Source organism: Atractosteus spatula, chromosome 8 (assembly GCF_055471065.1).
Source record: "Atractosteus spatula isolate fAtrSpa1 chromosome 8, fAtrSpa1.hap1, whole genome shotgun sequence".
NCBI classification, from domain to species: Eukaryota; Metazoa; Chordata; class Actinopteri; order Semionotiformes; family Lepisosteidae; genus Atractosteus; species Atractosteus spatula.
In genome coordinates, this window is record NC_142713.1 from 27,650,209 (window position 1) to 27,677,361 (window position 27,153).

Consider the following 27,153-nt stretch of genomic DNA (forward strand, 5'->3'; position numbering starts at 1 on the left):
TGCTTTCAAGGATGACAAGCTAAGAGAGAACTGACAAAGAAGGATTTAAAACTGTTTGCTCCCTTCACAAAAAATACAAGGTTCTTTCAACGACCTATTTTAACAGGATATGGTTCAGACAAACTATCTCAAGGTTACATGCATGCTAAACATAATAATGAAAAAAGTGCAGTTTTATTTCAAGCCTGCCTCATGGAATTTGCTGTTTTTGGTTGTTTTAAGTGAAATATGAATGAATTAGCTGGAATGCTGTATTCATTTTTTAATATCTGCTTTTTTTGTTTTAGTGATACAGTATGGGCTTTTAAATTATGTACAATACCAAACGACAGCTCAATAAATAATGTTTATTAGTTGAAATTTCCTTTAGGTTTCCTAACAAAACATCGAGATACCAAGAGGAACAACAACAGATTTTTAATTAAAGTAGTAAAATATTGCTTAACTCTTTATAAGGAGGTTAAGCATTACTTATCTGTCTTTCACTGAAAGTAACAAAGGTAAATGTATGTGACAGGTATGAATAAGCAACAAAAAAGAGAAATCTCCAGGAATTCATACACAAATTAACATACTGTACTATCCGATAAGACTTATCAGAATGTAGTGGGGGAAACAAATATAATAGAGAATAAAGCCAAAATCAAATCTTTTCTGTGGACAGAAATGCAAAACCAATATTTGCAAAGCATATAGTGAAAAGGGCACTTCATAAAAAGATACTATAAAAAGGGCTAGGAAAGACTTTGGGAGACATAACTTCTGAAATTACTGTCTTAACCAATTGGTCCTGCCTTATAACCTGGACCGCTTTGAAAGATTTATAAGCCCCGTTCCAAATTAGGACAGAATAAAGCAATAAAACAGACTGCATTCCATATATTTTATATTTCCATATTAAAAAAAATGGGACAACTATGCCTTTCACCACAGCTGTATTGTAACCCCAGAATTGCTCAGTTTCCCATTTCAGCATCTGTTATCACAGATGACTCCTCCAGAGCTCATACAGTTCTAGGCCATTCAGCATCAGTGTACCTCCCTACAAGGTTTAAAACTGCAATATGCATTATTCTCTTTTGATCTTTTTTGTGTGTACAGCAAATAGGTCAGTTTTGCACTGTGATATTCACAGAAACCTCTTTCACGGCAATTATTTTGGTCACTCTTTATACTAGGTTGTATAACTGGAGGTCTAACAGATATGATATTGATCTCCAATTTATTTTTAATTCATCAGGAATAACAACACCCAAGAACAAAGTGTCCTGAAAGGATTATGGAGTGTTTAGTGAAAATCTGGCTTAACCCGCTTGGCTGAGGGCTGACCTCCTGACCAAAGACGAGCAGGACAAGACCCCCATGCAGAGTGAGGAGTGGCCACGGGGCAGCTGCAGGTGGAGGTGGGATGCAATAGATGTACGCAAGGGAGAGAAGAGGATCACGTACAGTATTTATAGTGTTTTAGGAGAGGAAATGACATCAGGAGCGATTGCTAATTACTGACAGCTGAGTCTGAGTGAACTTGGTTGTTGTCATCCCTCCTGAAAGTTCATTACAAACTCCATTTCAGGTTCGATACACTGTCAATGAGGCATCCATACATAGAGGCTAGGTTAGGATGAATAATTAATAATAATTCCTGGCACTTATATGATACTTTTCTGAACACTCCATTCAAAGCACAGGGAATGGGGACTCCCCTCCACCAACACCAATGTGCAGCATCCACCTGAATGATGCGACAGCAGGCATAGTGCACCAGTATGATCACCACACATCAGCTATCAGTGGGGAGGAGAACAGAGTGATGAAGCCAATTCAGAGATGGGGATTATTAGGAGGCCATGATTGGTAAAGACCGGGGGAAATTTGGCCAGGACACTGGGGTAACATCTCTACTCTTAGTTTTAGTTAGTATGAATATTACTGTTTACAGTATCTACAAATGTTTTATTTCACTGTTTAAATTGATTAGTAATATCTATTAAAGTTTCACTTGTATCATTCTATCATCATTATAGAATGCTAGCACTTTCTTAGTTTCAGTTCAAGTACACAACATAACACTACTTTTTTGCTGTTGCTGTTACTGTTGCGTACAGCACAATTAATGTACTTGGACTCTCTGTGGAGTAAGTATGATCTGGGCTGTTGGACAGTCACAGCTGGTGGGTTGGATGAACTGTAATGTCTGTTCTATATCTCAGATTGTTCATCTTGGCCCTCAAACTGTGTGTCTTCCCAAAGAAAGCTGTGTTTTTAAGGTAGGCATATCTCCTATATAGTGCAAATATAAAGATCGAGAAAGCTCTGGCATGGCTTAGTCATTCCCCAGCACTGAGCCCTGACTTTCAACACATGTGGTCTGACCTTGACCAATCGTTCTGAAAGTGGCCCAGTAAGCCCTTTTCCTATATACACTGCAATCTCACAAAGCAGTTTGTCTTCCACAACACAAACTGTCCACAAACTTTCCCCCGAGGAATGTAAGGTTGTGGACTTAATATACTGTGTGTACCTACTGTATTCTGAAAATGATATGGCCCAGTACTAATTGGTAAACAGGGATTTGTGCTTACTGAAATGACCTGCCAATTGGGAGTAAAAGAACGAAAAGCTGAACTGAGAGTTCTCATTTTCCTTTGCACAGATATAGTTTTCTCTACCTTCTTTTTTCCCAGAAGAGACATCTTCTAGCAGGGAGGTCTGTGCATTCTTCAGCTGCATGGTAGTAATTTCCTTAATTTCTTGTGTTGACATTTGCTTTAGGGACATAGTTTTCTGACATAGGTTTCTGGCAGCAAGACATCTAGTTTGTTTGCTGGTGAGCACAAATCTCCGGTCTAACGTGTGAACTTTTGCATGGTATATATAAACATTGATGATCACTGTTTATCCTAACTATTGATTCGCCATGCCTTCACCAGACATATTAAACATTTCCATGACTGAAGTTCTGACAAGAAAATAGCATTTATGAACAAAATGCATGGAGAGTTGGGGGTATGTTTCAGGAAGCTTAATTAAGCAACGAGACCCTAATAAAGAGTCAAAGACAGAGTGTGTGGTTTGCCTGTGTGTGGTAGGTCAGCTCAACGCTATCAGTCATGAACCACAGTCAGACATGGGATTATGATGTCTTTTTAACACTAAGACGAACATTTGGGTGACATTTTTGTAATAATTATGACTTATTTTGGAAAATCTATACATCGTAAGAGTTTTTGTTTTTGTTATGCCTGTAAATGTTACAAAGCTCTCACACAGCCGTAAAGGGAAATCACACAATAAAGTAAATTTGAAAAAATAATTGTAAGAACTACAAATTGACAACACATTTCTGAGAAAGGAAATGAAAAGTGATAGCACTGCAAAATTATTTTTAAAATAATCACTTAAGAAAATTATAACTAGGTGGAAAAATCACTTTATCCTTTTAAAAATGGATGAATTATACACAGTCAAGAATCAGTGGTTCTGATTCAATCTGGATTTGACAGTACTTCATCAGATGAGCAAATGCTAATATGTAAATACAACCAGTTCTACTTTAGAAGAAAATACAGTCTCTGCTGGCTATATGATAGCAATCTAGTAACCATTTTTTTCTGAAGTCTAATTGTTTTTCCTCTCACATTACAGTTGACAGCACTAACCAACAAAAGAGTTACCTGGTGGCCAGAGACACACCCAGTGAGAAAGCTGGGATGGAAAATTACACCTAAAGAATTCCAATCTTGAAAAACTGTTCCCACTTTCACTCAAAGGAATTCCTTAAACCCATTTAAGACTCTCTATTACCAACTTAATGATTTAGAAATCCCATCAAAAAAGCACAATGACGCGCTAGCTGATGCAGCTAGTCACTTTGGTCAGGCTTTCATCCCTTTACATGTGCATTCAAATTTTTCCCAGCCAGCTTTTACAAAATAGTACTTCCAGTCTAGCATTCAGCTGATGTTGTTCAACTTCACAAATATTTTCCTCTACATACAGTTCAGTTAGTGCCAGCAATTGTTACCTCCTTTGGAAAACGCTATGTGCAGACTTAAAAAAAAAAGTAACAGAGCAATTTGTAGTTGTGTCAAACTGGTTTTTATCATTTCGAACAACAAAGAGAGCCACAGTGCTAAAGGAGCCAGAAGTGAACTATAAAAAAAATACTTCTGATTTTGTTTTGAGAGGAATCTAATACTTTTGGAAGATCACAATGAGCAGGAGCTCTTGGACTCACAACACCTATTATGTATCCTTACAGTAGCCCTCACTGTACCTGTCTTTCCATTGTACAGCTGTTCCCTGTTCTCTATTGACCACTGTTGCCCAGGATATTAATGGTTACTGAACACCACTCACTTACTTTGACAACATAACCCTGGGGCTTTGTACTGCTCCAACCTTATTCAGAGGGTAGCATTTAAGCAACAAAGGCACCAGAAGAGAAGCTGTCATGTTATTGAGGAAACCCTGTACAACATGCATCCAAATTTGAGACCGCAACAATGGCCAGTCTGTTTGCTTGACCTGTCTTAGGACAGAATGCTTGTGGAATAATGTGATCTTACTGAGATATTTTGTATGTGTTTAAAAAGAACGAAAGGATGGATTCCAGCTTGACTACCCTGAAAGGCAATCTGCATTGAGCTTCCTTATCTCTCCCTCCTTCTTTTCTCTAATGATCAAAGGTAAGCTTTCTTTTGGGCAAAGCTTCATTTGGACTCATTTCCAGCTCCCCCTTTCCCCAGTCTCTATCCCCCGTTTCATATGATAATTAAAAGGCAGAGCCACTTTTAGCAGAGTTCGACTGATAAACGACAAAGAATGGGTGCTGAAACCAGACTGATAGCCTCCTGGTTCTCAGCGATTCCTTTTATAAGATGAGCTACTGACAGTCAGCCTGTTCATTCCTATTGTGAAGAGAGCTGAAAGGGCCACTTCTTTGATTTCAACGGTGCAGGCTTCGATACTCACAGAGACTGAAGGTTTCGCAGGTTCTGAAGTGCCTCGCTGGGGACCTGCCTCAGCTGGTTGTTCTGCAACATTCTGCAAAAAGGGGAAAGAAGAGACCAAAAAGAGATGCTCAGGATCTTTTTGCGAATACTGAAAAAATGTGTTTTTTTTAAAAAAAAAGCTGGTGGCACTACATTTGTCTTCCCATTTATTTCTTAATTCACTATCCAGACTAAAATATCACAGAATGAAAAGATAAAAAGGAAACTGGGTAAATCTTCCTATGAATTAGGCTTTTTGAGGCATAACATTTTATAACAACATAAATGTTTTTATAACCAATATTAATAACCTATACCCTTATCCTAGAATTTTACCCTAATTGATGACCTTCCCCTAGCACCCATCCGAACTGAAGCACCCAACTGAAGCACCCAACAACTGCGTTAAACCTAAAACTTAGTATTATGTGCATTTTGGCAAATGAAAGCAGCAGGCTTACCACCTTATAGCCTGATCTTCGCAGGTCTCAGAAGACAAAGCAAGGCTAGGCCTGATCAGTACTGGAATAAAAGGGCTCCAGGGAAACATTGTTGTTGCTATAGGTGGTGTTGGTAGATCAGTAAGTGAGACTCTTCCCTCTGAACCTAAATTGCTGAACTGATACACCCCAGTATGGTGATCTGAATGCTTGATTGTTAAAACTGCAACAGCACTATTCATCAGAATAAGTTCTTTATAAGAACATAGTTTGCACCCTGGCTATGTTCCCACTTGGGCTTGAAAAATGGAGCCTACTCAACATTGTACCTTACTTCAGTTTGTAAAGCAATTTCTTGCTGATCTGCTGTGCAGTGGGATCTGCTGCTGGGACACAATAGCTACTGAGCATCACCGAGCAAGCAATGGGTGCAAGGCTGGGTACACCCCGGATGGCACACCATGAACTGCGCACACAGACACAAACATGGACACGCTCACACCAGGGCCGGTTTCCCCAGAAGCCAGTTAACCTTCCAGTATCATTTTGGACTGTGGGAAGAAATCTGAGCACCTGGAGGAAACTCACCCAAACGTGAGGAGAACATACAAAAGTCCAGGCTTGGAACTGACTCCAGGGTTTGCTTACCACTGCGCCACCGTGCTGCCCGAAACGCTACAGATGAGCACTGGAATTAATGGCATTTGTTGTGCCTTTTTAATTCCTGCATGAGTATTAAATATGATGAGTCATGAACTGCAAATTAAGACATCATCCCCACCATAACATTTTAAACGCAAAGGATCTAGGTACTTAAATAAACAGCAAACACCATTGTGATGACCTGTGTCCCAGTGCCCGGTGTATTTTTAAATGCTGCTGTTTGCTTTAAAAATGTTTCAATGAATAACTATTAATACATGAAATTTATTAATGAAATAAAATATACAACTTGAAAGACATCTCCTGCTAAGTTCAAATTTGTTAGTCTATTTCATCTACATAAATTAATTTACATTGTATTCCTGTAGCTCCTGGGTCCTGGGTTTGATTACAGAATGGGGATCCTTCTGTGTAGTGAGCGTACGTCTTCCTGGATTTGTTCCGGGTTTTGCCAGATGTTCCAGTTTATTCCCTCCTTCCAAAGACATGTCGGTTACAGTCGCTTAACTGGTGTCTTTAATTGTCTTTAATTTAATTGCTTGTGTGCGCACAGGACAGGGGTCCCACCTGGAGGTGGACGGGAGGAGGCCTGTCTTGGTATGTTTCCGCATCTGTCTTTCCACTCTAGGCTCTAAGTTGTCGAAACACTTTTCCAGAAATAATGAGCTTTAAAAAACTGTATAGCTAGAAGCAGATCTCAATGTTTTATTACTAGGGTTAAGCAACAAGTGAACCCATTGCTTGTTTCTGTGTATAAGATATTCACTTCATTCCTCTTGTCACTGTGTGCAGCCTGTCAGAATACGTTGATCTTTTGGCACAAGATTTTGTCTCACTGTCAGTGTTTATTCGGTATTATTGTTTTAAGACTCTCTAGTTGAAGTCTGAGATTAAGCCAGAAGGACAAGGTAGGGCATGTTTGATACCACGAACAAGCACTTCGGTTCTTTTCATTTTTCAGTATGAACAGTGTATTAACTGACAAAAGTGTCAGTTTGTTGATGTTATTTCAGGGTGTCCTTAATCATAAATAGGCTTAAATATTGAAGTAAGAAGATATAAGTGGAATTCTATGTATTCACATCAGTCTCAATATGAACTCGTCATTTTCAGCATGACCTTAACATTGCATCTCATCCCTATTTTAGTTTCTTGGCAGTATTGTTACAAGTACATCTTATAAAAATGTTTTGCTTTAAATGATAGTACTTAAAAAATTCTGCACAAGTCTTAACTTTTCCTCTTAAGCAGAGTTCAAAAACATTAATCACTCTGCATTTTTCACTTTATACTTAAGGCTTCACTAAAAAGAGCTAATGCCACTCTAGTTCCTCATCTTTTGTACCACACCCATGCACGATGACATCCCAAGAAAATGCTTTATCATAGCAATATAGTAATAATTACCACTTGTTACTAAAATATTTTGACTTTGGAAACCCAGATGTTTTATGCTTCGGATACACCAAGTCAAGAAAATATCATTGACTCCTGAGAACTATTCAGTTTTTCAGTACAAGTGCATGGTAGTAATTTGGCTGTTCGGGAATTATAGTAAAAGGTGTTTCAAAAACACACAGAAAGATTGCTAAGATTTCATGCCCCCTAAGAGAATGCCTTCTGTATATTTTTAAAATACTTCTTTCAGCAAAAGAGGACATTTTAGGCAATTTCAGTACCTTAATCTTAACCCTTTTTTCTGATTTGACACAAAATAAGAACATTGTATAAATGAAAGGAGGATAATTGTAGTGTATTGACAGTGGTTATTCTGAATAAAACGTAAACTCGTATTTAATCAGAACTGGGTGTTAAAAAGAATTAATAGCATGTAAACTTAATAATCAATTAGAAATATACTAGTCAGAATTGGGGAATCTCTGTGTAAAGGATTACTTCCATAAAGGAGCAAGTGAGGAGAAATAGTTTTTAAATAACATAAACAATCCATTAAATGTATACAAAAGTCATCAGTTAAATCAATTATGAAGCGCATGTACAGTTAGTTTTGTAATAATACATTTAAAGTAATGCATTACCTCTTAAAAGCAATTTTTGTTCAACCGTGATGTTTCTTCATAAAGCGCCTTAAATGCATTACTAAATATAAATTGTACTGAATAAGATAAAATACTTTTGTGGTCATAATGGCCATTCCATCAACACACAAAACCATCAGTGTAGCAAAAATCTTTAAATAATTTGTGATATGTAAAACTACAACTTTGTGCTAGTAAAACTAAAGCTACTCTTCTAGAGTCTAGTACTCCACGTTTCCAGTTTTCTGAGTTACATTCTTACACCAATGAGCTATTTATCAGTAAGGCCTTGAGAATCTACAGGTCAGAGAGTTACATTCCTTACAGTAGACGTCATAATCAGACTTGACAGACCACCTGCTGTGCTTAGGTACCCAAAATTCGCCAAACTTGCCAATGACCGACTGCTCTTTCAGACACTTAACAGGGAAATTCAGTACAAGCAGGACTTCCCAGATGTGTGTCATTTTAATCTTTAAACATAACACACTCAACAAAACAGGGCAAATGAAACTAATTGTGATAGCTGGCACAGTATAGCGTGACAGTGTGACAGTGGTGGTTAGTTGTGGAATGTGGTCAGACTCCACATTGTAGCAGGGACAGCCCACAGATTCAAGCCCCCAGTCTTCTAATCAACTGTATTATTTCAGCCATTACTAATCTACTTGTTAGCAGACTGCAATCACTTTATTAACCCAATTTGATAGACAGATGGAGCTGAAATGATCAGGTTTTGAACTTATCAGTGCGATCCATCCAGTCTTTCCCAAGACTGATCTTGGAGATTTATAGGTAACCAATATATCACTCATTTCTAATGGCTTGGAAAAAAATGACTTGTGATCACTTTCCTGTCATTTGTTAAAAAAAGCGAATTATACATCATTTGGAATAAGAATATTCAGCACTCTCAGACATGAGTTCTCTTAATTGCACAACATACTTGCTTAATTGATTATGAATGATGAGCAATTCAGAGGCCCCAGTAAAACTTACTGGATTGTAACTGTGTGGGTTGGAGATTCCTGGTCTAAACCAATCCAGGTGCCAATTGTGTTTGACAGGAAACAAAATTCAATGAAGTGACAGGTAGGACCTTAAAAATGCCATGTTGTTATAAAAAACACATTTCTGATTCTGAGGGAGTAGAATAGCTGCTATTTTTGTTATACATTCGGTAATAATAAAAAGCATTACTGATACATAACACAACAGTGTTGCTCAAAAACAGCTTTGTTTCAAAGCAGTTGCATGATTAATGAATGAGGCAGACCCCACATCCTTTATCACACACAGAACAAAATGGACAAGTTTTGCTCAACTCCTGTGTTCTTTTTTAGCTTATCCATGGTAAGCGACCTCTGCAGTTGTCAAAAGTAATGAAAAAGCCCTGGATGTGGACAGAAGCCATGCCAGACCACACCACAGACACTCTCTCTTCATAAGAAAAATTACATGGTGCTGAAATATTGTTCAACGTTCCAGTGGCTGCACAGTCACAATAAAAAAAGACCACTTTCACAGGAAATTTACTTTTATAAAGCGGACTTTCTTTAACATTTGTTTTGTACGTCACAAACAGGTTTTTATTTACTTTTATGAGAGTTCCAGATGTTTCACTATAAGGGGTGATAAATTAAAACAAGCCTTTAGTCTTATCATGTGTATTTGCGCATTGAACTATATTAGTGTAGGACTGTAATTGATTACATGTCAGCCTTGATATGAAAGAGGTTTCTTTCATTAAAACATGTAGGCGCCTTGACGAACTGTTTAAGAAGTTTTTTAAAATAACCAAAGTTCTCAACAATGTTAGTAGGTCATTCTGAAGGAGGCTTTAATAAAACCTTACTAGTGCCAAGTTTCTGCTCTGATTCTAGTTTACCCTACCTTCCTGCAAGTTTAGTTTAGAAATGTAGTGTGATTTTCTTGCAGCCCTGAATAAACAGGTGGTGTAGCACTGCTGTATTTGAAGGTAGCCCAGGGAGCTGATCCAAAACACACATGATTTAAAATTGACAACCAGATTTAGACCTGGATTAAATCAAATAATCAGCCCACCAGCTAACTGCAAATTACCACCCTTCTTAAGGTGACCATATGGCTCTGTTTTCATAGGGATACGATGAGAAATGCTATCTTTTCTCAATGTTGCCGGTGAACATGTTGACATACGTAATCATCCCACTAGTTCATGATGATAGGATCCCATCGGAAAGAAGCAAGAGGACAAACAAAATCTCACTGACAGGTTACGATTGTTGGGTGACTTTTAAAATGTATTCTGGGCCCTACGCAATTATATTGACCTGCTCATCATTCACAAGAAATAAATTATATAACTAATGGTGACTTTTTATTTCCTAAGGATTCTATTTTCTACTAGTGGAAACTATTCTGGGTGAGAATTCTGATTGGTGGATTGCAGTTCTGATTTTATCCTTATCCTTAAAACATTTGTACTGTATAAGTAATGCAGATACTGGTAAAGTAACTGAATTGCCATATCATGTGTGCAAAAGGTAATTGAAGGCAGCTGGAATTCTTTGCTTTGCTGTTATTGGAAGTTTTGTCAATATATGAAAAGCCATTCACACACTAATTAAAAGAAAATTAAAATACTAAGGCAAATGTCTCATGCATATAGTAGAAATGAAGATAAGTACAAGAGATTAGAGGTAGAAGTACAGAGCCATGCTGTATACAAATGATTAGTGTAATACTGGCCAGTATCTCAAGACTTAAAAGATCGATTTTGATCTGATTCTGATTCTGATTCAAAGTTTTACAAGAAAAATAAATAGTAATGATGATTCTTCAAGTGGCCTTTCAAAGACAAAGGAGCTGGAAGACCACATTTGTTTTGAATTCACATTGATGCCAATAGAGTTTTTGCGAAAGAGTTTATATAATGTTATAAATAATAATTACTCTGGCTTTAATATTGCTTTAAAATCTTTCTGGGAAAAAAAAGGTGGTAGCAGAGTTAATTGAGGACTCCTTTACTGTCTCATCTTTTACAAATAATTTTATTCTTTAATGGGGGAAATTGGGCTTCTGAAGTTTTCTGTTGACAAATTGTATTTAGAGCTTGATTTTAATTTTGATGCACATGTTTGACCTATAGGAAGTCGCTGGAGTTTTGTCTATGTGTCATCTTAAAACTCAGGCCACCAGAGCCTTACTGATCCCTGTCAGGTAAGGCCCAGTGACACGAGTTGGATAGGAGCCAGGCAGACCTCCGTTCTGTTTCATTAAGCGGCCTGAAAGCGTGCTTTCTGCTACATGTCTAAAGGGGTGAAAAGGCACAAAAAGACAATGTCACAAAACCAAACGAAGAGAGGAAATTCACTGATGACTGACCCTTCTTCCTCAGTGGAGCATGCATCACATGTGGACTGCATTAGCGAAGAATGAAAAGGGAATCCAGATCAGATAAGAAGATGATGAAAAAGTAGGGGGATGGAGCAAAACAACATCTGAAAAGGAGCCGGCATTCTGCAACGTACACACGGTAAAATGTCAGATGATGAGCAAGCAAACGGGAAGGAAAATACAGAAACACACGGAGAGCCATGGTTAACTAATTCTACCACTGAAGCTAGGAAAACCAAAGAGGCACATAAAATCAAACACGATATGCATGAATTATTCCAAAACAAACGTGAGTTCACATTTCTGTTTGTTGAACGAAGCAGAATTAAGCCCTGATTAAAATTAATGTCATGTCAGTAGCCTTTAGTAATGAATGACACTGACTAGATAGTAAATTCTTTCACTAGATTAAGCATTTCCATTATAGGAATTTAGACACAAATTTAAGTGTTTAAATTTAATGTATCTAATTAAACTGAAGTGATGGATGTTATTCAATTTGAAAAGTGACTGTATAATGCTCAAATATGAAACAGAAGACTACGATGGAAATTGTTCAAGTAAGTAGCTCCGTCAGCATGCGTAGGCTGCAAAGGAACAAGTCAAGGTTTATTCTATGCTCAAAAGAAAAGAAAAGAAACACAACGTTTTGGCTGTGGAGCCTTCTTTGGGTGCTGAAACGTTGTGTTTCCTTTCTTCTCTTTTCAGCATGGAATAAACCTTTACTTGTTGCTTTACAATGGAAATTTATTGTAATTAAGCAAGTTGTAATCATTTGTGTTTTATTCCATGCTTCATGGAATATAAATTCTAAAAGGCAATATAAAACTTTTACTCATGTAGTTAGCTACAGTACACCCATAAAATAAGAAAAAGAAAAAAAGCATTATTGAAGATTTGTAGTTCTGGCAGTAATGTACTGAATCTCTCAGGAGACGTTCTCTATGGCAGGAACAAATGTTTAACTTTATTATTGTTTTAAGACCACAATTTGTCTTCATTTCCATCACGTAGGACACAGCTCTAGATTTAGCACCTGCTTATTTAATAAATGCATTAAGCCCCAAAAAATAAAAGTAGGTTATTAGTAGTAAATTTGTCTTTCATACGGCACATTTCAGATTTTCTGCTGGTCAAAATTATTTTTATAGCTTATGACACCTTTCTCAGCACATGTAATTTATAAAAAAAACACTCATTTTTTTTCACATAAAAATGCCTTAGGTCGACTTAACTGTGAGAGAAGTCACACCCTTGTTGGAGAAGTCTAAGCCTCACCAGCTGACTATGCCATGAGTACATTCTCAATGAAAACATTAACTGCATATAAGCTACAGGGCATCCAAATATTGAATAGTCTGATACCTTCTTCAAATTTTTAAAGTGTGAGAACACTGAACCACAGGCAATTCAAATGATGCAGCCCCGGAAGCAGTCTTCATGAACAAGTGTTGGTTGACTGCACAAGGAATTTCAAGCATCAATATAAAGGTCTGACTATATACTCAGTCCTGGAAGTCTACAGACCTGCTGGTTTTCATTCCAGCCGAGAGCATATACAGTCCCACATCTAACTGAAGTCTTAATTAAACTAACAAGTTGCTTAAAAGGAACTTTTGGAATTTACTCAGAAGATGTTTTTACTTACACAATAGGTAAAAGGCAGTTTCCAACAGTAGGAGATGAATACAGTCAAACAGTGCAAAAAGGTCCTAAGACTAAGTCAGTTAAGGGTTTGCACATTCTCAGGTCCTGCCTTCCGTATCAAGTATAGACTGTCTTAGATCATCTTCTCCTACAGACACAGACACATGTATCTTCTTCTGCATTATAAATTATTATAAACTGCAGTTGCAAGGTAAACATGATTAATCCATAACTAAGACATTTAGCAGAGAGAGGGTAACATACAGTATAGGTCTATGCATGAGACTGGATTCCTTTCAATTTCATTAATTTATTCGGAACTCAATTAACACTTCAAAACATAAAGTTAAGTTTGCTTAGAATATACAGTATAGTGAAACCTAGTCACAATCTGAAAATCCTGACACTAGCCCAGTAGAGGTCAAATATAAATACTGTATGAGGAATTCAAGAATCAAGTTTGTGGAGTGCTTCACAAAATATTTGGTGTAAAATACCGGTAATAGTACTCAACTCAAAAACATGCAACAGAAATCGGGGCAGAAAGCTTTCTTAATGAAAACTTACTTTGCAATGTACAGCATTTACAAAATATGTTAAATATGTGCTCTAAAGTGATTGGTTTACATTATGTTTAATACAAAACAATACTATGGTACTATAATAACAAACTGGTCAAGCTGATTTAGAAGTATAAATGTTTGCCTTAAAAGAAAAATAAACAAATTAATTTAAAAAAGCCTATATTGGGCCTTGAACAACCAAGAGAATCTGTGTTAATCACATGCATACTAACACAATAAAAAAATTCTTTTATGTTTTGTCTTGATTATAATACTGACGCCAAGCAGTTGCAAGACACTGCAACATTGTCAAGGCTTAGTGAAACAAGACGTGCACTCTGGGAATGTTGTGAGCAAGAACATCACAATATGAAGTTGCTCGGACATTCAGGGTTCATTCATATCCCATCACCAGACTCCAGCAGTGCAAGCGACTGACAGGAGCACCCTTCACTGACCCCTACTAGTTCAACTGTGTGTAATCACCTAGGAGAGACCACCTGAGGGATCACTTCCACAAAAAAACAACTACAGCTGCTAACACAATCCTGCTTCACAAAAGACCCATAAGGCCGATTACAGTCATTGGATGACTCAGAGCTGCCAGTATCCAGCATGCCTGCAAAGTTAACGTCATAACTCAACATTGCCAGGCTGAACAACTGAATGTGCATCAGCTTGGAACACAACTCCCTGGATACTGGTAAAAGGTTTTTTATAGTGAAGATTGGTTCTTCTATAATGTCTCATCTGATTTGATCAGAGCATGTGTATACTGGAGAAATCTGAAAAAAATCACTCTGTAGCAAAGAGATGTAATTGTGTTTGTGGCAGCAGCAAAATAAAATAGGGAAACATTAATGAAAGCAAAATAATGCTCCTTGGTCTTGGTTGACTTGAAATTCAATATTCATCCGAGGGAAGTCATAGAGACAGATGCTTTTACTCCTTCCATCCATTTTCTAGCCACTTAATCAATCCCAGCAAGCAATGGGAGCAAGGCAGTATACACCCTGGACAGGATGCCAGTCCATCACAAAGCACACATACACACAGACAGGCACACACTCACACCAGGGCCAATTTTCCTAAAAGCCAAACAACCTACCAGTATGTCTTTGGACTGTGGGAGTAAATCAGAGTACCTGGAGGGGTCTGAGAGAAAACATGTAAACTCCACCCCAAGAACCCAGGGCTCCAGTGCTGCAATTTAAGTGTTAATCACTATGCCACAATGCTGCCCTACACTAATTTTAATAATAAAACTATTAATTTGCACATGATCTCATAGCAAAGGGATGTAATATTTTTTATATTTTAATGATTAATTTGAAAGTCTAGTTTGTTTACATAACACCTGCATTTTTGCCTTTATCAGTTAGTGGTAAATTTAGATTACTTAGATTCTAAATACTATTTGAAATTAACATGATTGCAAGCTCATACAGTAGCGATATTTGGAGACTTTTCAGGGGGGATTTGTAAAGCATTACAATTGCATTGTGTTGACTCCTTAATCATTCAATACAAATAAGCTCTTGTTAAACCAGGAAACTGTACCACTGGTACTGCAGAGCCACATTGTCTTCTGCTGTTCATTCTACTTGAGCTCTGAATGACTCAATCAATCAACTGCCTAATTAGGAGAGATTAGCATGCTTTCTAGATGCTCATTGCCCACTTAAGGCTGCAGGACTGTGGCTCTCCAGGTCCAGCAATGCAGACATCTGCTCTATACTGTCCGTGTCAATGGTGATTTCTTGCTTTAACTTAAAATCTATGTGAGTGGTCTACTGTATTGCAGCATGTGAATCCAATGAGAGTCCTGTGTGAGGAAATGGAGAGATGAGAACATCAAAATCGAGCAGCACCAAGGCAGCATGGATAACCTGGCATGTACTTTACAGGTTGAATGCAGGAACATCTCTTTGACCTTAGTGCAAAGTCCCTCTAAGTCATGTTCAAAGTAATGACAGTGAGCACACTGTATAAATCAAACATGTCTAACTCGAATGCACATTTGAAGGTGTGTTTTATGCCATTGTTTTACACATGGCAAAATTATGTCAAAACCAAATCTTAACTTTATACCATTTAATGCTTACTTTGAATCTCCCTTTTAGTAAGTTTCAGTATACTGTATGTGTACATTTAAAATATTCTTGCACATTCCTTTCGGTGCTTGTTCAGTTTTGTTTTCTAATTGAAAACATTTGGAAAGTGATATTTTTCACAAATCTGGCCATTACTTTACATATAACACCACAAATGGCTGTGGTGATACAATTTAACAACGTCTTGATTTTAGTCCAAGGATTCTGGCAGCTGACAGCCCCCAAAGAACACCTTTTCATCGTGAAAATCCCTCAGTCGAAATGTCCCTGCTTTCCCCCAACGAGGCTCTCAATGTAAATGGGAAATGCTGTATGTATTAAACAATGCATGGTTTACTTACAGCACTTTAAGATTGAAAAGGCCAGAAAATGCCCCCTTAGGGATGTGCATCAAGTCATTTCCTGCAAGACGCCTGTAGGGGGAAGAAGAAAAAATGGAATACATTTTTTGTCATGTGGATTTAATTTAACTGAGAAGAAAAGCTAAACAGATACAGTTAACAATAGGTGCCAACAGCTGTAAGGACTCTGAAACCTTTTTCTCTCTCAGAGTTTCTTTAGGAAAAACAGTGCCAGCATATTAAACCAACTATATAGCCTATATACTTTAAAAGGGGAAAGGGAAATTTAAAAGAGGAAAATACTTACTAGCATAGCTGTCGTTTTTGTGTTTATTAAATGGAAAACAATATTTAAAACAATAATCAAAATGTTTACATAAATACGTTAAAAGACTTTAAACTGGTTAAATATAAAATACATTTTTGAGTAAAATAAGCATTTAAAAGTGTTTATGCAGTATATTTTATGATTCTTCAGTTCAAGATTAATAATTGACTTATTTGACATGAGAAAAGCAGCTTTCTGATTTGCTGTTTTTATTGTGCCTTTTCAACAAACAGAATGGACTTTTTAACACCTTCTGTTAATAGCATTTGACAGCTGCTGATTTTTAATAGATCTCTTAGTGTGGTTTTACACCTGGCAAAAATAAATTAGTAAAAACTGTTGTCTGTAATGTCATGGCAAACCACAGAATAAAATGAACCATCTTTTTCTCTTTTCAGGAAAACAAAGATGATGATTTGATTACTTGTATTTTTACAAACAAATCATCAGTAGCCCTTTCACAGTTTATGTGTAGTATTGCAAGCAGTCTGTGTTCAACTAAGGAACTTTCCCATCCAGGATTCTTGGAAGTAAGAAGTAAGTTGGAAGTAAGGAGATTAGTATGATATATTAGATTTGCACAAATAATAATTAAGGCAAAATTACTCCCTTATATTATTCAAAAGGGTCACAGTGATCCCAACATCATTTTAAAAATTTTATTTGCATTCTAAAGCCAGATGGAAATCAGTCCTACCTGCCTATGCATATGGACCAGTGCACCAACATTTTAGATAAAAAATAGCAACATTTGGTGTCATCTCCTGGATGCATTTATATCTATTATACTACCTCATTCTTTAACAGAAATCGTGAAAGCAACATAATTATTTGCACCTGAACTGAAAAAAAGATGTCATTTATAAGTAATCCTAAGCATCACAGCCCCAAGCTGCAAATATAGTACTTAGGAGTTAATAATATATTCCATCTGACAGAGCAATAGCACTGCCTGAATATTTTGTGAGTTGAAATCAGTCATAGCTATGCAATTTTAGAACCAAATCATATATAACACAGAGGAATTACCTAAAATGTGCTTGTGTTATTAAGCATATAATGTTCTCATAGGTAATTTATTGTTGTATTTAAATGTATTTGCTGTAATTCTACACACCACACCGCATAAAATCTGCATGATGCATATGTGCATGATACATATATAATTAATCTTAATATTTTATTTAAAACATGAATGATCAAACTGAAGACTTCTATGGGTAAGATAAGTTACATTAATAAGTGTTAGCAAAAAAAAAAACAAATACTGTATGTTGAGAAATCAGTATTCAGGCTTGTAAACTCAACATTCGGTATAAGCATCTTTAGCGGCACTTAGAGCCACAGTTCCTTTTGGGTAAGTCTCTACCAACTTCACACACTGACTGCCTTTTTTTCTGATTTACTCAAGTATCTTGGGATTTTTTTCCACAGATTTCCTCTAGGATTCAAGTTAAGTCTGGCCTACTCAAGGACATTCACTTTCATATTCTTCAGCAACTCTACTTTAGCTTTGGCATTTGGATCATTGTTCTGTTGAAAGGTGATTTTTGATCCAGTTTAAGGTCTGAAGCAGGTTTTCCTCTAAGGTTTGCCAGTACTTTGCTATATCTATGTTCCCATCAGTCTTGACAAGCTTCCCAGTCCCTGTTGATGAGAAGCAGAACTATGACATAATGCTGCCACCACCATGCTTGACAGAGGATGTGAGTGATGCTCTGTGTCGTGTTTGCACCAAAAATAACGCTTTGTATTTTGACCAAAAAGTTATAAGTTTTGTCTTGTCTGAGCATAAGATCTTTTTTCACATGTTTGCAGTATTATATACTGTAGGTGCTTTGCTACAAATCCTATGGGAATTTGAGATGTTCTTTTTCACTTCTCTCTGTGGAGTGTCTGGGATATTGTTAAGTATTTTCTGCCATTTTAGCCACTGAACTGTTTAACTTTTTAAAAGTCACCATTGGCGTCACAGTCGCATCTCTAACCAGTTTACTCCTTCCTTAATAGTTTGAAGGGACAGCCTGATCTGCGCAGTGTCTGAGGGCTTTCCACTTCTTAAGGTTTGACTTTACCATGACTTTAATATGAGATATTAAAGGTCTCTGAAATATCTTTATATCCCTTTCCTGGTCTGCGCTGTTATACATCTTTATTCTTGAGTTGTTCTGAAAGAAACCACTTTCAAAGCAACTCAGATGTGAAGCCTTATTACTGTACACCAGCTGAGGCTGCTCAACTAATCGTGTGGCTCGTAATTTTGTGCTCTGAAATTCCTTTAAATTTGCCACACCAAACGGTTTCAAGACTTATGGAAGCATGAAGTTTCCATTCCTCTTCCATAGCATCAGTTTACTTCTTTTTGTTTTTTATTATTAAACCATAATTTGCTACTTCAAAGTATCATGAGCACAAACTTTTTTTAAAGAAACAAAATGTTGAAACGGTTTGATTAGTTTTTGCATGGCATGGCACCTTAATAAACTGTATCTTAAAACAATAAATAGATATAGCACACTCTATATAGGATTGTGCTGCTTCAGTATTGTTAAAAGGTAAACCCTGTAGGTATAAAACTCCTGATTTCAAGCGTCCCCGGATTGATTCCCTGTTAAATTAAAAATTTAATTTTAAACTTCAGCTGATTACTGTACATTACATTGTCATTCAGCTGCATTCCAGCTCAAAGACTCACTTTATATTTATAACATACCTATAGGAGACTCTGTAGTCTAAAGACACTTGACCTTTCTTATTAAAATAGAACTGCTTTATTATTAGAGATTCAAGACATTTTTCTTTATTGACCCTCTATAGGGAGCCAAGGTTTCACATTTTGGACTGTACACGTCTTTCTGTCCTTCTTGGAATCACTTATGCATGGAGCACAGGCTATGCCTTGGAGTTCCTTATCAGAGGGTTGTAGGCTTAAGCCCCTGAGTGTCCACACTTTGTCTGAAGCTGTTGAAGAACAGATAACAGACTGAATGGACTAAGAACAGTGACTGTCATTTTGATACTTATTATATCTGTGTGTATTTAGAACTGTTGTATCCTGTTTCTAAATGGAAAGTTTGTACATTATTGATTGTGAGCAATATGTTCATTTAAGAGACCTCTGATCATTCAGTACTGACAAATAATTAAATGTTGGAACCTAAATGAATTTAACAGATCACCTGCTTAATTGATCACAGAGAAATTGTTATAAGTCTTTAAATAATTGGTGATTTAATGGTGACTTACAAAACCTGCTGAACTAGGCTCTCCAGAACCAGGAGACCCTTGATTTAGAGAATGCAAATTAAGTTTATCAGTACCCAGGGTCCCCACTCATTTTTACCAACACAATTCCAAAACTTTTCCATGACTTTTTCATAACTTCTTTTCCTGCATAATTTACATCTCGAACATCCTGGGTCTTCATCTTTTTGGAGCCATAACTTGCTAGGCTAGCTTACGGCTCACTATAAAATTCCTGCGAGAGGGTCAGACGCGACACTATAATCTGTAATGGTGGCAACGGCAACGCTGCAGTCTCTTTTTAAAGGTTTGCTAACTTATGAACAAAATTACATGACACAGCCATGATAATTTTGGGTCAATACAAAAAAAAAATCCATCACTTTTCCAAAACCTAATGGATATTTGATCATTTTTCAAAACTTTTCCAGGTCTGGAAAATGAAATTTCATTTTCCATCACTTTTCCAGGATCTCCATGACCGTGGAAACCCTGTGCACCAGAAAAGGGCAGTACAGTGGTGTCGTGTTTAGCATTACTGGGGCCCTGGGGTCCGGGGCTCAATTCCTGGGGTGGAGTTTGTATGTTCACCCCTTGATCATGTGGGTTTTCTCCCACAGTCCAAAGACATACTGGTAGGTTAATTGGCTTCTGTTAAGAAATCGCACTGGTGTGAGCGTGTGTGTGTGTCAGTATGTACTCTGAGATGGACTGATGTCCAGTGCAGGGTGTATCCCTCCTTGCTTGCCAGATTAAGCTTTGGCATCCACCACAACCTTGTACTGCAAAACCAAGAGGTGAACGGAAGAATGCACAGGACAAAAAAACATTCCTGAAATTTTGTCACAAGGCAAAACAGATCTCCGTTGCCACATATTTTTGATGCAAACAAAACGCATTATGTTGACAAATCTCAGAAATATTTCACAACAGGTTAAACAGCAAAGGTTCTGTATGTTTTCATTTTTTGTTGTTTTTTTTAACTTATTTCTGTCCTGCTATACATTATGGCTTTCATTTGCCCCTGAAAATGAGGGACAGGACTCACTGAAGAAAGTGCAATATCACAGAGATCTGACAATGATTAAATTTACTTTAATATTCCGCTTTAGGGACTTAAGGGAAATACAGAAAAATGCATTCTTCTTCCAAGATCTTTCAGCACCACATTTACTTTGCACAGTAGTTTACCAGGATCGAGGCAGATGCAACTTGAATCTTCGAGAGGTTTCTGGGCCTCACACAATTTAGATTCTTCATATTGTCAGGAGCTCAGAAACAATGAGACCACGTTGCCTCCAAATCCCACCTTGCAAGTTAAAATTCTATAGTGGGATGAAAACCTGTGACGCACAAGTGTCGAATATCACTACAATAAGTAAAGACAAAGAGAGATATCCAAAAATGTGATACTTTCACATTACAAGGTCACCATGAGGTACCACCTGGTGTGAATACCATGAGGAATGGTGCAATACATTACTGAACAAGGAAAGAAAGTGCTGACTTTCACTGACTGTGTGACCCACAAAGCAAAAGGCCAAAAACCAGTTTAATGCAAATTATGAAAAACAAAAGACAACAAAATTGAAACCTTTAACTCGATATCAACGATTAAGCAAGGAAAATTCAAATAAAAAGTTGAAACCAAAAAACTTCTATCTTTTGATGTTTCTAGCGAGAGTTAAAAATACAACACACATTGCAGCTGTTGTTTCCAGAATATTATTCAAAAGTTGTGGTCAATAAAAAAAGTTTGGAGCAGTTTTTTTTTTCTCTTTTCATTCCTGACAATGAGATCTGAATTTCAAAACATAAAACAGAGATTCAGAGTGTGGCCTTAGATTAAGGGGTTAGTATCCAGAAAGAAGAGATGTCAGATCTGTACACAAGCACCTACATCTACATCACAAACAGATGTGTGGAATATACAGGTGGTCCCAGGACGCCCAGCTGGATGTTGCTTTTTCCTCTTACGTTGATAAATCAAGGAACATGACGTACAACTACCCCACATTTACGTCCCTTCTCAAGGCACCAAAAGCCAGCAGCATAGGTGGTCCATGGATTGAACCAGAAATGAAAAAAAAAAATTATGAAAAGCAAAATCTAATCTTTAAAAATTCTTCTTGTAGACAATGCTGTTGCATATGACTTACTGTACAATATGAATCACTATGGCCCAACATTAACATTGAGTCCTTACCACCAGGCAATACAGTATGTCAGGTGGGGAGCTGCGTCAGCATGCGTAGGCTGCAAAGGAACAAGTAATAGGTTTATTCCATGCTGAAAAAAAGAAGAAAGAGAACACAACGTTTCGGCCGTGGAGCCTTCTTCAGGTGTGGCACACCTGAAGAAGGCTCCACGGCCGAAACGTTGTGTTCTCTTTCTTCTTTTTTTCAGCATGGAATAAACCTATTACTTGTTCCAATACAGTATGTCACTGATCCAACCAATGGATCAAGGTTTGATCACTGACTTTTAATGCATAAATAGTGTGTAGAAAAATAATGAAGCAGCTGTGTTGGTTTCGACGAGACCACAATTCTTAAGGAGCAGTGATGCTATATCTATTTCTATTTATTGTTTTTTATGTTTTTTTTTCAGAGGTACATTAAATGTATATACGCATGTCTGAATTGTACAATGGGAACATGCAAGCTAATAACTAATCGGGACTTTCTGGTCCCTCACCCCGATATATTTTGAGGTACAGTTTGTGTATGCAAACGGATAACTAATTATGAGGAGGAGGATGAGAACTCTGTGGTTGATTAAGAAATGGTTAATTAATAGGATACATCTCACATTTAGCATAAGCAATCACTTATTTATCGAACGAGACCAAACAAAAAATATTATGATTATTTCATCCGAGTGCAAGAGAAACCATAAGACAAACCATAAGACAAGACTTATCATGACAGAGCACGTTACAAGAAAGGCTACAAATAAGAGAAGCTCATTTGGCCCATCGAGCCTATTTGGTTGTTAGCATCTTATTGATCCAAGGATCTCATTCAGCTTGAATACTGGCATTAACAACAAAGGTTCTTGGCTTCTTCTACACCACCACAACCTTTTGGGTAAAGAAGTGTCTCCTGTTCTCCATTTTAAATGAACTATCACTTAGCTTCCACTTGTGCCCTCTGGTTCGTGCTTCACTTTCCATTCTGACACCTCCTTCTATATACAGTACGTGTTCCTCTAGCTTAGTTCTAAAAATTGTTTCCATTACATTACATAAAACAGAAATCGAACTTATCGGTCTGTAATGACTTTGCCCGATTGTTATACCCTTCTTCTGGACGGGTGCTACATTAGCAGTTTTCCACTCTGTGGGTTCTTACTTTGTCCTGAGCGACTGTTGGAGGACTTCTGAATCACATCTCATTTCCTCAAATACAGTTAGTAAGGTACAATTGGACCCAGGGGATTTATTAAACTTGTGTGATTCTAGTACCTGAAAGACTATGCCAATACACAGTGCAGACCTATCTAATGTTCAAAGAACTCTAGCAAGTTAAACAAGACCTTTTCTAACTAAATCCTTGATGACTGTTTCTTAAAATTCCTTTGTTTTCTAGAGTAAGTATTCTTTCAATTGATCAATCAATCAATAACTGACTGGTCTGGCGTTTCCTGGTTCAGTTCTGTCCTCCTGTTTTGGGATTGGCGTTACTTTTGCAATTTTTCAGTCCCGTGAGTACTACTCCCATTTTAAGTAAAAACATTCTGGCTAGGCATCTACAAATAACATCCCTTGTTTCCTTAGCTATGACTGGGAAAATATGATCAGGCTGCAGTGATTTATTAGTTTTTCACTGTCCTAGCCCCTCTAGAACCTCAGTAAGACTAAAATTACCCAGTACTGCTGGAGCTTGGTCTATAACATAGGGGCCTGGGGCATGTTATAAACATCTTTTAATGTAAACACCTGTTTGAAATATTCATTAAGTATGTTAATTATATCTTTATTGTCTTATTTTAGAAATCTCCTGTTATCTCGCAAACTACTCCCATATCTACTCCCTCTTTTTTTTGGATAAAAGTGTTATTTAATGTATATTGTTTCAGTTAAATAGAGAGCTCTTTTGGCAAAGCAAGTTAAACCAGGAATGAGCATCTCTGTGATCAATTATTTATTGTCAACCAATTCGGCCCCCTCTTTTGTTTCTCGTTAGCATGGTTTTTCTATAAACATAAAAGTGCATAAATTATATTTGGAATTAATCCCAGAACTGGGCCTTGTTAATATTTTTTTGTTTCATTTGTTGTTTTTTATAAAAGGTTAACTTTTTCTAGGAAAATGGTAACAGTTACTGTACGGCGCACCTGCATGAGCTGGACTAGTGGAATTTATTCTTTTTTTTTCTGCAATACCTCATTTTCAGGAACAGGTGTTATCTGAAACAGTCTCAAAAGGGATTCATATGGTCTTCTAATTAATTAATAATGAATAAAGCTGTTGGTATCCTGTTTTATTCCAGATTGGAACTGATTTTGCTTGCTCAGCAATGAACACAAAGTTAAAAAAAGACCTGCTTGGAGTACACTGAGCTTTTGTGCTTTAACCTGTGCTTGTCCCCGGTGAAAGGAAAACAGATATGTCACACAGCAGAAGAAAAATATAAAATAATTGAAAAAAGAGACTTGGCAGTTTCCTTTCTTCTTCTATCTACAACTGCCAATCATAGCAGATTTACAACTGTTATGAGTCTTTTGTAGTTCCTTATTTATTTGGTGCTTTACCAAACTGCAAGGGGAAATCCATGGTATCCCATTCATATTTGGAAAGTGTGCTACCGCTGCCTAGCATATCTTTCCTCAGTGTTCTCCACACAGTATGAGGAATAAACACAACACACCACACTTCAGAGGAGCTGAGAAGGCCTTTTCCATTGCCTCCTCACACCTGCTTGGCAACCATCGACTCTGCAACGTTGTTTATTTCAATCGATCCTGTTTTACTCAAAGCCTGTGAAAAACGGATGGAAACGTTCTAGAAGTTTCCAGCAGAGCACACTCAGGAAAACACAAGAGCTTCTGAGGTTTTTCGTTTTCTGTGGTATCCACGGGGGCTGTCACATTTCATAAACCAAAATGAACATGTATTTCATTCACTGCTTTGAGATCTGTTCTTTCATTCTGTTCTCACTTCTTCCAACGATCACATCAATTGCCCTCAGCCTGCCCCGTGCTTCAGCAGGGTTGAGCACTAAGATTCACTAAGTTGCATTCTCACTTTTCTCTCACAGTCAGGTAGGGTGGAGGGGGTTGGCTGCCTTGGCCTTGCTACCCCACACTGAGGGAGGGCAGGGCTGTCGAAAAAGACACAGTCTCCCCGTACCTTGTGATACAATATGCACACATCAAAGTGGCAAAACCACTGAAAAGAAGTAATTCCAAAGTGTTGAAGTATGCACGTTTGGCAGTGCCTCAGTTTTAGCGCAGATAAGGGCACACATTCTCTGGCGGCAAAGTATGTGAAATGCTCGTACTGCAGTTATAGCACCAAGTCTGCTTTGATTTCTTCCAAACTCTCTTCTGCAGCAGAGCAGGGTGGTTGCTTGACCCCTGCAACACTGAGCACAGTGCTGGAGGTGTGACTGAGGCGATGACATGTGGTTTGCTCGAGCTTTGCAGTAATTAAAAGCAAGCGCAGTATGTTCAAAGCCACTGAGGTTGAAAGGACCTCAGCAGTTGAAATAAACACTGGATTTTAATTTGTTTTGGGTTTTTTTTGGGACAGGAGGAGTCTTCAATGAATAACATAGAGAGCCTGTGCTGCAGCCTCTTTGCTTGTAGTTTTTGCACTTTTTTGGTTTTGAATACTGAATCTACTTTGTCTTTGAAGCGGAATGTGAGCTAGCAATTCAGAATTCGACATCCACTGCATTTTTCAGCTCCTACAAAGACAGCACAAGACAAATGACAGCCCGTCGTTTTATAAAGAAAAAGAGAAAATGGCAATAGGGGTCTAATTTTAAAATGTCCAGCATACTGTAACTCCCGTCTTGTGAGGCTGCCTAGGCCCTGTTTCAGTTCTGCATCAGGATTCCAAGGTAACTGTTTATTCTCAGTCACTAGCTTTGTTTGTGCCAAGAGTACCAGCTCTGACGGCCTTCTGCTTTTGTTTTATCTGGTTCCCACAGCAAGTATGTGATATAAAAATAGGAATGTGCCTTGACTTTCTTGCCCAGTTCCCCCCTCATCCCCAGGGCAGTCATACTTACAGCTCTTCTAGGAAGTGAAGGTTTGAAAGGGCACTAGCAGGGAGCTGGGTGATGTTGTTCATGCTGAGATCACTACGGGAGAACAGAAAGAGAGTGTTAATATGACATGCCACAACTGCGCTTTCCAGCTGTTCATTCCACAGATTGCTAAGTAATACTTCCTGGTAAAGGGGGAAAAAAAGGAACAACAGCTTCCCCTCGCCCGCGGTTATGAATGACAGAAATCATATGCCATAATCATACATTTTCATAGTGTGTGCACGTAAGGAAGGTGGGTCAGGGGAGTGGTGGCGGTGTTGGGTTGTGTGCGTGTATGTGGTGGGGGAGGTGTTAAATGCAGATAATGTACAAAATTTCAGTACTGATGTTAGCGGGAGGTTTCGGCCTCCACATGAAGGGCTTCAGCTAAGCAGCTGCAAGTGCAGTGTGGGTTTTCTCTGGGTGCTTCATTTTCCTCCCACCTCCCAAAGACATGTTGGGTTGGTGCTTGGTTTCACTGGTGCCTCTAAGTTGTCCCTGTGTGCCCTGTGATAGACTGTATGGAGTGCAGTTCTGCCTTGTGCAGCACTCGAGGTTGTCACAACCCTTATGAGGATTAAGCAGCTTTCTGATGGAGGATGTAACCAAAAAAGAATTGCAAAATCATTCTTTTTCAGGGGAACCATCTGCACATGAGAAATAAATCTCTCTTCCATTACGCACACACACAAAACATCAAAAGCAAAGTCACAGAACAAATTTCACAGAAAAAAATCAGACCCTTTAAAAATGGCAAAGATACCATTCAGTATGTGTCTGAAATAACGGCACATATTGTGGAGCAGGGATGGGCACTCCTGGTCCTGGAGGGACAGCGTGTCAGCAGGTTTTCATTTCAGCGCAGATCTTAACGACCTAGATCAGCTCATTATTGGCTTAATGGGAACAATTTAACAACTTCCCAGAACTTCAGGTGCTGTTGCGGCTTTGAAGAGACTCAGAAAACCTGCAGACACATCAGCCCTCCAGGACCAAGACTGAACATCAGTGCTTTAAAAGGGAAGGCAATGTGTTTAAATTCAAAATAAAAGTGGATAGTTTAGAGGGAAGGAGAACAAACAGTAACGAACAGTGGGCAGCTTTCATGACGGCAGCATGGGCGACAGTTCAGGGGTGTGGAGAAAT

The 27,153-nt window shown here is 37.9% G+C and overlaps 1 protein-coding gene across 1 annotated transcript in view; it reads right to left on the bottom strand.

Annotated features, from left to right (window-relative positions):
- Positions 1–27,153, bottom strand: part of LOC148829342 (leucine-rich repeat-containing G protein-coupled receptor 5-like) — a 98,474-nt gene that overhangs the window by 33,044 nt on the left and 38,277 nt on the right. The window contains exons 2-4 of the mRNA XM_088924143.1: positions 25,990–26,061; positions 16,180–16,251; positions 4,975–5,046 (exon numbers count right to left, since the gene is read on the bottom strand). Of these exons, the coding sequence (XP_088780269.1) occupies positions 4,975–5,046; positions 16,180–16,251; positions 25,990–26,061 (216 nt within the window). The remainder of the gene's footprint in view (positions 1–4,974; positions 5,047–16,179; positions 16,252–25,989; positions 26,062–27,153) is intronic.